Source organism: Antedon mediterranea, chromosome 11, assembly GCF_964355755.1.
Source record: "Antedon mediterranea chromosome 11, ecAntMedi1.1, whole genome shotgun sequence".
Lineage (NCBI taxonomy): Eukaryota > Metazoa > Echinodermata > Crinoidea > Comatulida > Antedonidae > Antedon > Antedon mediterranea.
In genome coordinates, this window is record NC_092680.1 from 845,962 (window position 1) to 857,971 (window position 12,010).

At 34.8% G+C, this 12,010-nt stretch overlaps 1 protein-coding gene and 24 non-coding genes across 25 annotated transcripts; all 25 read right to left on the reverse strand.

The window, feature by feature from the left end:
* Window positions 1-146: 146 nt before the first annotated feature.
* Window positions 147-228, reverse strand: Trnas-cga (transfer RNA serine (anticodon CGA)). The gene has a single exon. It is a non-coding gene; the product is annotated as a tRNA-Ser (tRNA).
* An 82-nt stretch (window positions 229-310) lies between these two features.
* On the reverse strand, window positions 311-389 carry Trnas-uga (transfer RNA serine (anticodon UGA)). Its single transcript has one exon. It is a non-coding gene; the product is annotated as a tRNA-Ser (tRNA).
* An 86-nt stretch (window positions 390-475) lies between these two features.
* Trnas-uga (transfer RNA serine (anticodon UGA)) lies at window positions 476-557 on the reverse strand. The gene has a single exon. It is a non-coding gene; the product is annotated as a tRNA-Ser (tRNA).
* An 86-nt stretch (window positions 558-643) lies between these two features.
* Trnas-uga (transfer RNA serine (anticodon UGA)) lies at window positions 644-725 on the reverse strand. Its single transcript has one exon. It is a non-coding gene; the product is annotated as a tRNA-Ser (tRNA).
* An 86-nt stretch (window positions 726-811) lies between these two features.
* On the reverse strand, window positions 812-893 carry Trnas-uga (transfer RNA serine (anticodon UGA)). Its single transcript has one exon. It is a non-coding gene; the product is annotated as a tRNA-Ser (tRNA).
* An 86-nt stretch (window positions 894-979) lies between these two features.
* Window positions 980-1,061, reverse strand: Trnas-uga (transfer RNA serine (anticodon UGA)). Its single transcript has one exon. It is a non-coding gene; the product is annotated as a tRNA-Ser (tRNA).
* Window positions 1,062-1,147: 86 nt separating this feature from the next.
* Trnas-uga (transfer RNA serine (anticodon UGA)) lies at window positions 1,148-1,229 on the reverse strand. The gene has a single exon. It is a non-coding gene; the product is annotated as a tRNA-Ser (tRNA).
* An 83-nt stretch (window positions 1,230-1,312) lies between these two features.
* Window positions 1,313-1,394, reverse strand: Trnas-uga (transfer RNA serine (anticodon UGA)). The gene has a single exon. It is a non-coding gene; the product is annotated as a tRNA-Ser (tRNA).
* Window positions 1,395-1,480: 86 nt separating this feature from the next.
* Window positions 1,481-1,562, reverse strand: Trnas-uga (transfer RNA serine (anticodon UGA)). The gene has a single exon. It is a non-coding gene; the product is annotated as a tRNA-Ser (tRNA).
* An 86-nt stretch (window positions 1,563-1,648) lies between these two features.
* On the reverse strand, window positions 1,649-1,730 carry Trnas-uga (transfer RNA serine (anticodon UGA)). Its single transcript has one exon. It is a non-coding gene; the product is annotated as a tRNA-Ser (tRNA).
* An 86-nt stretch (window positions 1,731-1,816) lies between these two features.
* Trnas-uga (transfer RNA serine (anticodon UGA)) lies at window positions 1,817-1,898 on the reverse strand. The gene has a single exon. It is a non-coding gene; the product is annotated as a tRNA-Ser (tRNA).
* Window positions 1,899-1,984: 86 nt separating this feature from the next.
* Trnas-uga (transfer RNA serine (anticodon UGA)) lies at window positions 1,985-2,066 on the reverse strand. The gene has a single exon. It is a non-coding gene; the product is annotated as a tRNA-Ser (tRNA).
* Window positions 2,067-2,152: 86 nt separating this feature from the next.
* Trnas-cga (transfer RNA serine (anticodon CGA)) lies at window positions 2,153-2,234 on the reverse strand. Its single transcript has one exon. It is a non-coding gene; the product is annotated as a tRNA-Ser (tRNA).
* Window positions 2,235-2,320: 86 nt separating this feature from the next.
* On the reverse strand, window positions 2,321-2,402 carry Trnas-uga (transfer RNA serine (anticodon UGA)). The gene has a single exon. It is a non-coding gene; the product is annotated as a tRNA-Ser (tRNA).
* Window positions 2,403-2,488: 86 nt separating this feature from the next.
* Window positions 2,489-2,570, reverse strand: Trnas-uga (transfer RNA serine (anticodon UGA)). Its single transcript has one exon. It is a non-coding gene; the product is annotated as a tRNA-Ser (tRNA).
* An 83-nt stretch (window positions 2,571-2,653) lies between these two features.
* On the reverse strand, window positions 2,654-2,735 carry Trnas-uga (transfer RNA serine (anticodon UGA)). The gene has a single exon. It is a non-coding gene; the product is annotated as a tRNA-Ser (tRNA).
* Window positions 2,736-2,821: 86 nt separating this feature from the next.
* Trnas-uga (transfer RNA serine (anticodon UGA)) lies at window positions 2,822-2,903 on the reverse strand. Its single transcript has one exon. It is a non-coding gene; the product is annotated as a tRNA-Ser (tRNA).
* Window positions 2,904-2,986: 83 nt separating this feature from the next.
* On the reverse strand, window positions 2,987-3,068 carry Trnas-uga (transfer RNA serine (anticodon UGA)). The gene has a single exon. It is a non-coding gene; the product is annotated as a tRNA-Ser (tRNA).
* Window positions 3,069-3,151: 83 nt separating this feature from the next.
* Trnas-uga (transfer RNA serine (anticodon UGA)) lies at window positions 3,152-3,233 on the reverse strand. The gene has a single exon. It is a non-coding gene; the product is annotated as a tRNA-Ser (tRNA).
* Window positions 3,234-3,316: 83 nt separating this feature from the next.
* Window positions 3,317-3,398, reverse strand: Trnas-uga (transfer RNA serine (anticodon UGA)). The gene has a single exon. It is a non-coding gene; the product is annotated as a tRNA-Ser (tRNA).
* Window positions 3,399-3,482: 84 nt separating this feature from the next.
* Trnas-cga (transfer RNA serine (anticodon CGA)) lies at window positions 3,483-3,564 on the reverse strand. Its single transcript has one exon. It is a non-coding gene; the product is annotated as a tRNA-Ser (tRNA).
* Window positions 3,565-3,649: 85 nt separating this feature from the next.
* Window positions 3,650-3,731, reverse strand: Trnas-cga (transfer RNA serine (anticodon CGA)). The gene has a single exon. It is a non-coding gene; the product is annotated as a tRNA-Ser (tRNA).
* Window positions 3,732-3,816: 85 nt separating this feature from the next.
* Window positions 3,817-3,898, reverse strand: Trnas-cga (transfer RNA serine (anticodon CGA)). The gene has a single exon. It is a non-coding gene; the product is annotated as a tRNA-Ser (tRNA).
* Window positions 3,899-3,982: 84 nt separating this feature from the next.
* On the reverse strand, window positions 3,983-4,059 carry Trnas-uga (transfer RNA serine (anticodon UGA)). The gene has a single exon. It is a non-coding gene; the product is annotated as a tRNA-Ser (tRNA).
* Window positions 4,060-5,329: 1,270 nt separating this feature from the next.
* Window positions 5,330-11,953, reverse strand: LOC140062176 (intraflagellar transport protein 52 homolog). The gene is made up of 12 exons (XM_072108257.1): window positions 11,904-11,953; window positions 11,088-11,215; window positions 10,603-10,690; window positions 9,928-10,057; window positions 9,187-9,331; window positions 8,511-8,637; window positions 8,010-8,165; window positions 7,606-7,760; window positions 7,142-7,229; window positions 6,628-6,736; window positions 6,045-6,190; window positions 5,330-5,695 (listed from the first exon to the last, which is right to left on the reverse strand). The coding sequence occupies exons 1-12, from the start codon at window positions 11,919-11,921 to the stop codon at window positions 5,669-5,671; spliced, it is 1,317 nt and encodes a 438-aa protein (XP_071964358.1). The 5' UTR covers window positions 11,922-11,953; the 3' UTR covers window positions 5,330-5,668.
* Between the last annotated feature and the right edge of the window lie 57 nt (window positions 11,954-12,010).

Consider the following 12,010-nt stretch of genomic DNA (forward strand, 5'->3'; position numbering starts at 1 on the left):
CTGCGCTGTAAGATCGCATGGATCTCAGGTCAAACGCCTTAACCACTCGCCCATCACAGCTTATGTGAAATAGAAAAAGTTTACAAAATTCGCAACAATAAAAAGAAAATATATTTTCTAAAATAAGAAAGGAAGACAAAACGTTTCGCTGCGAGCAGGGTTCGAACCTGCGCGGGAAGATCCCATTGGATTTCGAGTCCAACGCCTTAACCACTCGGCCATCACAGCTTATGTGAAATAAATATCTTTTACAAAATTCACAAGAAAAAGAAATATATTTTCTAAAATAAGAAAGGAAGACAAAATAATTCGCTGCGAGGGTTCGAACCGGCGCGGGAAGATCCCATTGGATTTCAAGTCCAACGCCTTAACCACTCGGCCATCACAGCTTATATGAAATAAATATCTTTTACAAAATTCGCAACAATAAAAAGAAAATATATTTTCTAAAATAAGAAAGGAAGACAAAACGTTTCGCTGCGAGCAGGGTTCGAACCTGCGCGGGAAGATCCCATTGGATTTCAAGTCCAACGCCTTAACCACTCGGCCATCACAACTTATGTGAAATAAATATCTTTTACAAAATTCACAACAATAAAAAGAAAATATATTTTCTAAAATAAGAAAGGAAGACAAAATAACTCGCTGTGAGCAGGGTTCGAACCTGCGCGGGAAGTTCCCATTGGATTTCAAGTCCAACGCCTTAACCACTCGGCCATCACAGTTTATGTGAAATAAATACCTTTTACAAAATTCACAACAATAAAAAGAAAATATATTTTCTAAAATAAGAAAGGAAGACAAAATAATTCGCTGCGAGCAGGGTTCGAACCTGCGCGGGAAGATCCCATTGGATTTCAAGTCCAACGCCTTAACCACTCGGCCATCACAGCTTATGTGAAATAAATATCTTTTACAAAATTCACAACAATAAAAAGAAAATATATTTTCTAAAATAAGAAAGGAAGACAAAATAATTCACTCCGAGCAGGGTTCGAACCTGCGCGGGAAGATCCCATTGGATTTCAAGTCCAACGCCTTAACCACTCGGCCATCACAGCTTATGTGAAATAGAAAAAATTTACAAAATTCGTAACAATAAAAAGAAAATATATTGTCTAAAATAAGAAAGGAAGACAAAACGTTTCGCTGTGAGCAGGGTTCGAACCTGCGCGGGAAGACCCCATTGGATTTCAAGTCCAACGCCTTAACCACTCAGCTATCATAGCTTATGAGAAATACACACATTTTAAAAAATTCGGTACAATAAAAAGACACAATATTTCTAAAATAAGAAAGGGACAAAATAATTCGCTGCGAGCAGGGTTCGAACCTGCGCGGGAAGATCCCATTGGATTTCAAGTCCAACGCCTTAACCACTCGGCCATCACAGCTTATATCAAATAAATATCTTTTACAAAATTCGCAACAATAAAAAGAAAATATATTTTCTAAAATAAGAAAGGAAGACAAAACGTTTCGCTGCGAGCAGGGTTCGAATCTGCGCGGGAAGATCCCATTGGATTTCAAGTCCAACGCCTTAACCACTCGGCCATCACAGCGTATGTGAAATAGAAAAAGTTTACAAAATTCGCAACAATAAAAGGAAAATATACTTTCTAAAATAAGAAAGAAAGACGAAACGTTTCGCTGCGAGCAGGGTTCGAACCTGCGCGGGAAGATCCCATTGGATTTCAAGTCCAACGCCTTAACCACTCGGCCATCACAGCGTATGTGAAATAGAAAAAGTTTACAAAATTCGCAACAATAAAAGGAAAATATACTTTCTAAAATAAGAAAGGAAGACGAAACGTTTCGCTGCGAGCAGGGTTCGAACCTGCGCGGGAAGATCCCATTGGATTTCAAGTCCAACGCCTTAACCACTCGGCCATCACAGCTTATGTGAAATAAATATCTTTTACAAAATTCGAAACAATAAAAAGAATATATATTTTCTAAAATAAGAAAGGAAGACACAATAATTCGCTGTAAACAGGGTTCGAACCTGCGAGGGAAGATCCCATTGGATTTCAAGTCCAACGCCTTAACCACTCGGCCATCACAGCTTATGTGAAATAGAAAAAGTTGACAAAATTCGCAACAATAAAAAGAAAATATATTTTCTAAAATAAGAAAGGAAGACAAAACATTTCGCTGCGAGCAGGGTTCGAACCTGCGCGGGAAGATCCCATTGGATTTCGAGTCCAACGCCTTAACCACTCGGCCATCACAGCTTATGTGAAATAAATATCTTTTACAAAATTCACAACAATAAAAAGAAAATATATTTTCTAAAATAAGAAAGGAAGACAAAATAATTCGCTGCGAGCAGGGTTCGAACCTGCGCGGGAAGATCCCATTGGATTTCAAGTCCAACGCCTTAACCACTCGGCCATCACAGCTTATATGAAATAAATATCTTTTACAAAATTCGCAACAATAAAAAGAAAATATATTTTCTAAAATAAGAAAGGAAGACAAAACGTTTCGCTGTGAGCAGGGTTCGAACCTGCGCGGGAAGATCCCATTGGATTTCAAGTCCAACGCCTTAACCACTCGGCCATCACAGCTTATGAGAAATACACACATTTAAAAAAATTCGGTACAATAAAAAGACACAATATTTCTAAAATAAGAAAGGGACAAAATAATTCGCTGCGAGCAGGGTTCGAACCTGCGCGGGAAGATCCCATTGGATTTCAAGTCCAACGCCTTAACCACTCGGCCATCACAGCGTATGTGAAATAGAAAAAGTTTACAAAATTCGCAACAATAAAAGGAAAATATACTTTCTAAAATAAAAAAAGAAGACGAAACGTTTCGCTGCGAGCAGGGTTCGAACCTGCGCGGGAAGATCCCATTGAATTTCAAGTCCGACGCCTTAACCACTCGGCCATCACAGCTTATGTGAAATAGATATCTATTACAAAATTCACAATAAAAAGAAAATATATTTTCTAAAATAAGAAAGGTAGACAAAATAATTCGCTGCAAGCAGGGTTCGAACCTGCGCGGGAAGATCCAATTGGATTTCAAGTCCAACGCCTTAACCACTCGGCCATCACAGCGTATGTGAAATAGAAAACATTAAAAAAATTCGGTACAATAAAAAGACACAATATTTCTAAAATAAGAAAGGGACAAAACAATTCGCTGCGAGCAGGGTTCGAACCTGCGCGGGAAGATCCCATTGGATTTCAAGTCCAACGCCTTAACCACTCGGCCATCCCAGCTTATGTGAAATAGAAAAAATTTACAAAATTCGGTACAATAAAAAGACACAATATTTCTAAAATAAGAAAGGGACAAAACAATTCGCTGCGAGCAAGGTTCGAACCTGCGCGGGAAGATCCCATTGGATTTCAAGTCCAACGCCTTAACCACTCGGCCATCACAGGTTATGTGAAATACATAAATTATACAAAATTTTAAAAAATAAAAAGAAAATATATTTTCTTTAAAAAAGGAATGACAAAAGAGTCCGCTCCGAGCAAGGTGCGAACCTGCGCGGGAAGATCCCATTGGATTTCGAGTCCAACGACTTAACCACTCGGCCATCAAAGCTTATCTGAAATAGATACATTTTACAAAGTTCGCAAGAATAAATAGAAATAAATTTTCTAAAATAAGAAAGGAAGACAAAATAATTCGCTGCGAGCAGGGTTCGAACCTGCGCGGGAAGATCCCATTGGATTTCGAGTCCAACGACTTAACCACTCGGCCATCAAAGCTTATCTGAAATAGATACATTTTACAAAATTCGCAAGAATAAATAGAAATAAATTTTCTAAAATAAGAAAGGAAGACAAAACGTCTCGCTGCGAGCAGGGTTCGAACCTGCGCGGGAAGATCCCATTGGATTTCGAGTCCAACGCCTTAACCACTCGGCCATCACAGCTTATGTGAAATACATAAATTATACAAAATTGTCAAAAACAAAAAAAAAATATATTGTCTGAAATAAGAAAGGGACAAAACAAGTCGCTGCGAGCAGGGACCTGCGCGGGAAGATCCCATTGGATTTCAAGTCCAACGCCTTAACCACTCGGCCATCACAGCTTATGTGAAACACATAGATTATACAAAGTTCACAATATAAAAATCCATTTTATGTGCGATAACGGTTCGGACCTGAGCGGGGTCACAATAAAACTGCATTTTGAATCATAACGCATACCTGCGCGGAAATACTGTACTTTTAATGTTTTATACAAAATTAAAAATTGTTTTTGTTATTTGAATATTGCGTATGTTGCTGTGTATTTCATGTCCCCGGAGGTTTATACAGCCAAAGTGTGTCTGCTATCGCAATCATAGAACATTAATATTAACACAATACATTGTCTCTCTATGTACAAACTTTACTTACAGAATTTCAAGCTTCGACGATCTAAACTCCTAAGAATCACAAGATGTGCCTTGAGGGAGCTTTTGAATTTGCGAGGGTGCTATACCAAGGCAACCTAACAACAGGATGCTGAGCTCCGAAGATCAAATGATTTATCTGTGGCTGCGACACCGCGCGCGTACATAGTACAGTACTGTTGGTATTTGTTGCAGCCAAGATCAAATGATTTATCTGTGGCTGCGACACCGCGCGCGTACATAGTACAGTACTGTTGGTATTTGTCGCAGCCAAGATCAAATGATTTATCTGTGGCTGCGACACCGCGCGCGTACATAGTACAGTACTGTTGATATTTGTCGCAGCCAAGATCAAAGCAATGTTACGAGTTCCTATCTTTGTAAGGTGAGCTCTGTGTCCTGTTGTTAGACTCCCTTGCTTAATGTAGGTAAAATACACATTTATTGTATCATCAATAATTGAATTTTTCACCATTACTTTAATAACTTTGATGTTTTTTTACAGTTTAAATTACTGTATATACAAATAATGGATAAGAGGTCTAATGTATATTGTACAACAATAAATAATTATAAATTCATTTAAAATAACATCAAATTTAAATAAACTAAAACCTATTTTTTTTCTCTTAAGCTCTGTCTACACTATCAAAATAGTTCGAAAAAAATGTGTGTGATGTGTCCAAATATTGTAGTCATATGCCCAAATAAAGTAGTGATATAACATCATCATGTCCATACAGGGGGTATATGGAAATGAAGGTATTCCTTTAATTTAACAGAGGAATTTTTGTGGTTTGAATGTCGTGAATATGTGTTAAAAAACAATAACATTGTTATACACTAGGCAAATTATTTATAGTCCTTAATATTGAAAACCATTTTTTAAAAATACTGCATATAAAATACAAAGTATACTAAAAAAAGCCTATCAATTTTTTCCCCAAAATTTATTCAAAAAGCAGGTAAGATCTTTTCACAAAAAAGTCTAACAGAAAAGGTAATTTAGAGCTTATTATTATTATATTGAAATCTATTATATTAAAAAACACAACTACATTTTAAAGATATGGAAATGTTTTCTTTAAATCATGGTTCCAATTCTTTCATTTAATACGCCCTCTTCAATGCTAAATATAACGATTCCATTGTGGGTTATTTTGTGATAAACACAAGAAATGTACTGTATGTATGTACATTCCATTGTATGGAAATTGTCATTTTTATACCTCCAACTTGACTTCAGGGTTTCATTTGTAGTGTATGGTACTTATCACTCATCTCACTGGTGGGATAGAGTAGTTTAGTACTGTAGGTTATCAGCATCATCCTAAAAATAAAGAAAATGTAAATTTAAGAAATTAATAATTAATATTATTGGTAGATCAAGTTGAAAAGTATTATATATGTATGTTAAATCACTTTGAACAGTAATTATTAAAAATTATCATCCTATTCTCATCCTGTAAGTGGCTATTAAAATGTCATATATGACTTAACTTACCTGGTTTAATCTCATCCTGTAAGTGGCTATTAAAATTTCATATATGACTTAACTTACCTGGTTTAATCTCATCCTGTAAGTGGCTATTAAAATGTCATATATGACTTAACTTACCGGTTTAATCTCATCCTGTAAGTGGCTATTAAAATGTCATATATGACTTAACTTAATGTACCTGGTTTAATTTCCGAAACTCAACAACTTGAGCGAATATGTGCTCCAGAATATGTTTTGCATCTCTTGCGTCTGACGGCAACTTGCTAGAAACTCCCAAGATTTCACCGCATTCACGCACATAGTACTCAAGATCATCGTCGTTACCTAGATATTAACAGATTGTCATTTCAATGATACTGGTTTAGCTTTCAATTACGCTCTATTTACACTAGAAAACTTAATGTGAAAAAGTGATGTGCCCAAATATGGACATGATGATGTCATATCACTACCATATTTGGGTATATCACTATCACACTTTTTTTTGTCAAACTTGTTTGATAGTGTAGACAGAGTTTTAAAGTATTCCCATGTTCACTAAGATGCTAGCATAATATCTACTACTTCCTAGCCATCAGCGCAATGTCTGTGCTCTACAGGTATAAACACCAGGCTAGTGATCTGGAGGTCGTGGGTCTGAGTACCCCATCCCATGAGAATTGCTTGTAAATTATTTTCTAAATTGTTATGTAATTAGTTAGGCAAACACCTGATCAATTAAAAGAAGTTATTATATTACTCATCTATTTCTTGTTACTTACATTTATTTGTTATCTGCGCAAGTCTTGATTTCTCAGACGAGAACGCTTCATCAAGATCAAATAGATCAAGTGAAGGTTTCTGTAAACCTTTAAATTCTGGTGGAAAAACCTACAAACAAAATATTTAAATAATTACAGGTGGTGGACCATCTAATTACAGGTGGAGGACCATCTAATCACAGGTAGTGGACCATCTTATCACAGGTAGTGGACTATCTAATCACAGGTGGTGGACCATCTAATCACAGGTGGTGGACCATCTAATTACAGGTGGTGAACCATCTAATCACAGGTGGTGGATTATCTAATCACAGGTGGTGGACTATCTAATCACAGGTGGTGGACCATCTAATTACAGGTGGTGGACCATCTAATTACAGGTGGTGGACTATTTAAATACACTTTACAATTTAGAAAGTTGGAAACAGAAAACCAGTCAATCGGTTACACAAAATACAATCATTTGGGATGATTCACTATTTATATGGGAAAAAGAATGGTTTAAAGTATTTACCGCTGGTTGCATTGCTGGTAGTGGTACCTCAAAGTTAGGTTGTATCAAGGATAACTGACTATGCTTTACATGTAACTGGTCATATGCCCTAAAAAACATTAAGCATGGTATAAATAAAAGGAGTGTATTTCCTTCACTGCAAGAAACAATGTTCAAATCAAAATACGATAAAACATTATTGTCATGACCACAACAAGGCGAACATGAAATTTGTTTTCCTTGATGCTGATATTACACACAAAATACAGACAAATATAACACTTAATAGTAATAATAAACATCAGTGCAATATTTTAATATGTATAAAGACTAATATTAGAAAACGTACATGGTTACAAGAGGGATAAAAAACTTAACTACCTTTGAAATGTTATACAATTGTAATTACCGTTGTGATAAGAATTAAATCTAACTACATGAATAATAAATATCAAATAAATAATACTAATAATGATAGTACTTACTTGAGTACTTTAGGAACGACTGTTGTGTCTAGTTTAAAGAGGGTGTCATCAAAAAGAGCGTTCAGATCTCTAGGCGTTTCATCGTTTTCTTGTAGGCATGACCGTAGACGATCAGCTAACTTTGCCGTGTCAGGTAGCATGTTGTAATCGTTGATCTGAAATAATAAATTATAAGTACAATACAATTACTAATAATACTCATATAGAGAGGCCTATTAATAAAAATACAGTTAAATTTATAACAGTCTTGTGAGCTTGAAATTAAGTGGTGACTTTATAACGAATACGACATTTTGATACATGCAACCAATGCACTAGCCGGTCGGTGCACTTCAAATTGGAATGCAGTCAATGTGGGTTTTGTTTCTTTATTATTTCCGATTTAAAACTCATCTTAAACATACCTCCGGGTCCTCTGCATCTATAGCATTCAGCGTGATTTCATCGGTGGTGAGCCAGCGGAATATTACATCCATAATCTTGCTGTTTTCCTCTTTATCCAGATACTGATCTTGAAAAATATGAACCGAACCAATCACTGCAACTTTGCCTTTAGAAAACTGCAAGATTAAAGAAGTGTACATTGTTGTTATTAGATTGCATTTATTTAACACAGTGCAAGGCACAGTGCTACAAAGCTTATTCATATTATCAGCATAGGGGTGGGTGAGGGGGTGGGGGTACATCTCAGTCTTTTCGAAAGAATGGTTGAATTATCATTTTATCAGGCAAAAGATACATTTACAAAATATAACACAAATCAACAAATTAAACAAACACAAGGAGAAAATATAAAATCATAGTCACTAGCTGCCAGGAAAGCCCAAAAGCAGCCTAAGCCACTGTCACCAATTAGGTGTGTACCTCCTCAATAACATTATTTGTATGGCGGCAATAATAATTACCTTTGACGAGTGGAATGCACATGTTGGTCTGTTTAGAGGGAAGCAAACACTACCAGTAGAAAGAACAGCTGTTGCTGATTTGTCCACGTTAAGAGTTGCACCATAAGGATACAAATACGTCAGTGCTCTGAAAAAGACAAAAAGTTACATACGTTGAATCATTAAGGAAAGATACTGTTGTGGAAATCAAGTCTGGGTTTCGGAGAGTTTCCAGTTTTCAGAGAGTCAGGTATTGGGAGAGTCGGCGATATAACACATCACTCTCTTTATTATATTATTTGTCTTATTTTAAATTGCACAGTGATATAATGTACTGAATATTAATTGATTAATTTGAAATGATCGTCGTGAGGTGGTTTCCCGAATGATCGTAAAATCAAAACGGTACTGGGTATGACCAACTAGCGTTATTGTCACCGGCTAGTCATCCATTCATAGAAGTACTAATGTAGTATGTATGAGGAAATCGGTGAGAATGAGAAAAAGCCGTCTCCATCAATCATTACCATAAACACCAAGCGCTCAATTCCCACAATGCAATAATTTGTCCTGATTAAAGGGTAAAAATGATCAGATATTTGATTTGAATGAGATTATTATTGGAAAGTTTTGAATCAGTTTATCAAATAATTATCGGTTAATTTGCGGAAAGATTTCCTTCGTGCCTGAAACTTACTGGGCATGTGCAGAAGAATCTTCTTCGGACATATTTGGTAGTGTCTTTCCTGCCGCTACACTAAATGCACGATTTAACACTCCATTGGATATCAACGCTTCCTTAGGGTGAAAGTATTTGAAGTAAGATGTGCGAACTGTTGAGTCTAAAAGAAAACAATTCAAAATTGAAAAAATTAACAATAAAATGTGTATAAATTAAAATTGTGACACATTAATACACTGTGCAATTCTGTAGTGGTTTTGCAAACATACTTTGCAATCAATACATTCACAGGTTACAACTTCTGAATTAAGCCTTGTCTGCACTATCAAACTTTATGTGACAACAAAATGTGATGTGCCTATATACATGAGTGATGTCATATCACCTACCATTATTTGGGCATATCACTATCATATTTGGGCACATCACACTAGCTTGATAGTGTGGACAGTGTGGTGTGGAAATTACAATTCATACAATATCTATAATTTTATTCACAGTTTAATAATTAAATTAAATATTCTAATACTTTATAATCTTACATAGTGCCTCATGTAATTTATAAGAAAATTAGGAGTGAGGTTGGATTGGTATTATTATTCAATATTCATGGATTAATAAAAATATATTTTAATTTTGTACATTTACTAGTAGTAGTAGTAGTTTATTGTTATTTGTCTGTTATTTCTTATTTATTCCATTATTGTTTAAATCTTAAAAGGAAGTAAATAAATGTTACTTTGAATTTGAACTCACCATTATTGACCATAATTCCAAAGTATTCCAGTAAAAAGTTGATATTGGTGTCAAACTTGCTTTCTCCTCCTTCTCCCATCAATACTAGTAGGCTTCCTCCTTCTTCTACATACTTCTTTATTGCCTCAAACTAAAAAAAAAAATGGGAGAGGATAATGTTATGTGGAATCTACAAAATAATATTGAAATAATATACCGTATATCCTCGAGTATAAGCCCACTTTGGGTCTAATCCCACCCCCTACAGTACTTTTTGTCTGATTTTAACAAACATATCCCCAGATATAGTCCCTTATAATATAAATACAGAATTTATTAATAAGGAAGTTGCTTATCATTTTTTAGCAGACAACTTTTTTATTGAAATTATAATTTTTTAAATTATATGATTACTGTATTTATTTATTTATTTATTTTATTCAATTGAAACCAACAGCGATAATTACCGCCACTAACAGGTTTGATACAAACAAAGCCAGGACTGTTTCAAATAATAGCATGCATTAAATAACAATTCATTTAATTTGAGTCATTCCGCAGGACTAAGATGTTGAATAGATGTCTTGTTTGTTTTCATCTGTAGCTTTTTTCATCTTTTTAACGTTTACAAATTAATTTTTGTAGGGTGGTTTGGATTTTCTCCCTTCATTTTTTTAAATGTTAAGTGTATTGTACCTCTGGTCCAGTGAACTTTTCCCTCGGACCAGCAATTATAAAAACCTTTGAGTTGGCAAGTCTTTCTTCAGTTATTTCATCTTTTTGCCTGAAAATAAAATGAAAAAAAAAATGTTATTCTTATATTTTAAACATAAAATATTAACAATTGACTGACTAATGAACAATAATTGTTAATGTGCACATTCATGTGTCGGTAAATGTAATCACACAGTATAATGATTCTTTCTATATTTAACAAGAATATAGGTGATTTTATTGACAGTCATGTTTTTAATAGGGATCTTTTGATTTAAGAACACTGACAACCAAATTACGTCATGTTAGTTCATCGTGCGCATGCGTGAATATTTACTCCTCACATCTTTTCTAGCTCCAGACCTACTGTATCACATCGATTGATCTGACCCAGGTTGGTCCTCGGTTGTCGCAAATCAAAAGCTTCCCTTGCGACATCAGACAAGATTTTACTTTTAAATACTTACACAATTATCTTCCAATTTGATCGTAGCTTCTTGTTGAGACTTTTAAAGCCATTGTTGGGTGTGAATATCTCTTTCTTTGAAACGTTAAATACAACAGCTGTCCTTTGACTTTTATCATCCATGTTGTCCTGAATAAACAATCAAAATGTAATTTAATTTAAGAAATATTATTAAAGTTTTTATATGTATTTTTAACTTAAAATTACATGCATGGATATATAAACTGATAGCATACCTTACCATCCACAGTATGGTCTGCATTTAGATAAAAAAACTGTGGACATAATATGCCTAGGCTAATAATAATATGGCATAATTTAGCACACACAAGTTAACATTATTTGTATTAATATTAGAAAACAATTATTAATTTTATACAAATACAATGAAAAACAATCATTTAATTTAATTAAATTTAAATCCAATATTTTAATGCAAGTTTAATAAATGTATTATTTTAATATTGTCCTGTTGTTAATGTAGGCTCCTGCTACAGTAGCTTTACATACAAACTGAAAACGTAGTTTATACGACCCTAGCAAGGCTAGGCCATCACATAAAAGGCAAAGGTGTTCCAGCAGGGCACCTCATACCCTCTCTCTCCCCCCACACCACAGACAGTTGTTGCTGTCAGTGTCATTAAAATCCGTTGCTAGCGACGCCTGAACAGTACTTAGAATTTGTAGTGTAGCAGTTACCAAATTATACGTTTAGCCTACGTTAGAACATTTTAGTACACTCAATGTTCACCTTATTAATTATGAAACAAAGTGTTAAATACAATACATATATAGTCTAGACAAACAAACTCTTTACCTGTGAAATCGGAGCCATCGTTAATTTTGTAATCACAAATTATTTCTGCTGCTGGAATCTCTTGTGTAGACTTCACTTCCAGTCGCATTATATAGAAAACACACCAC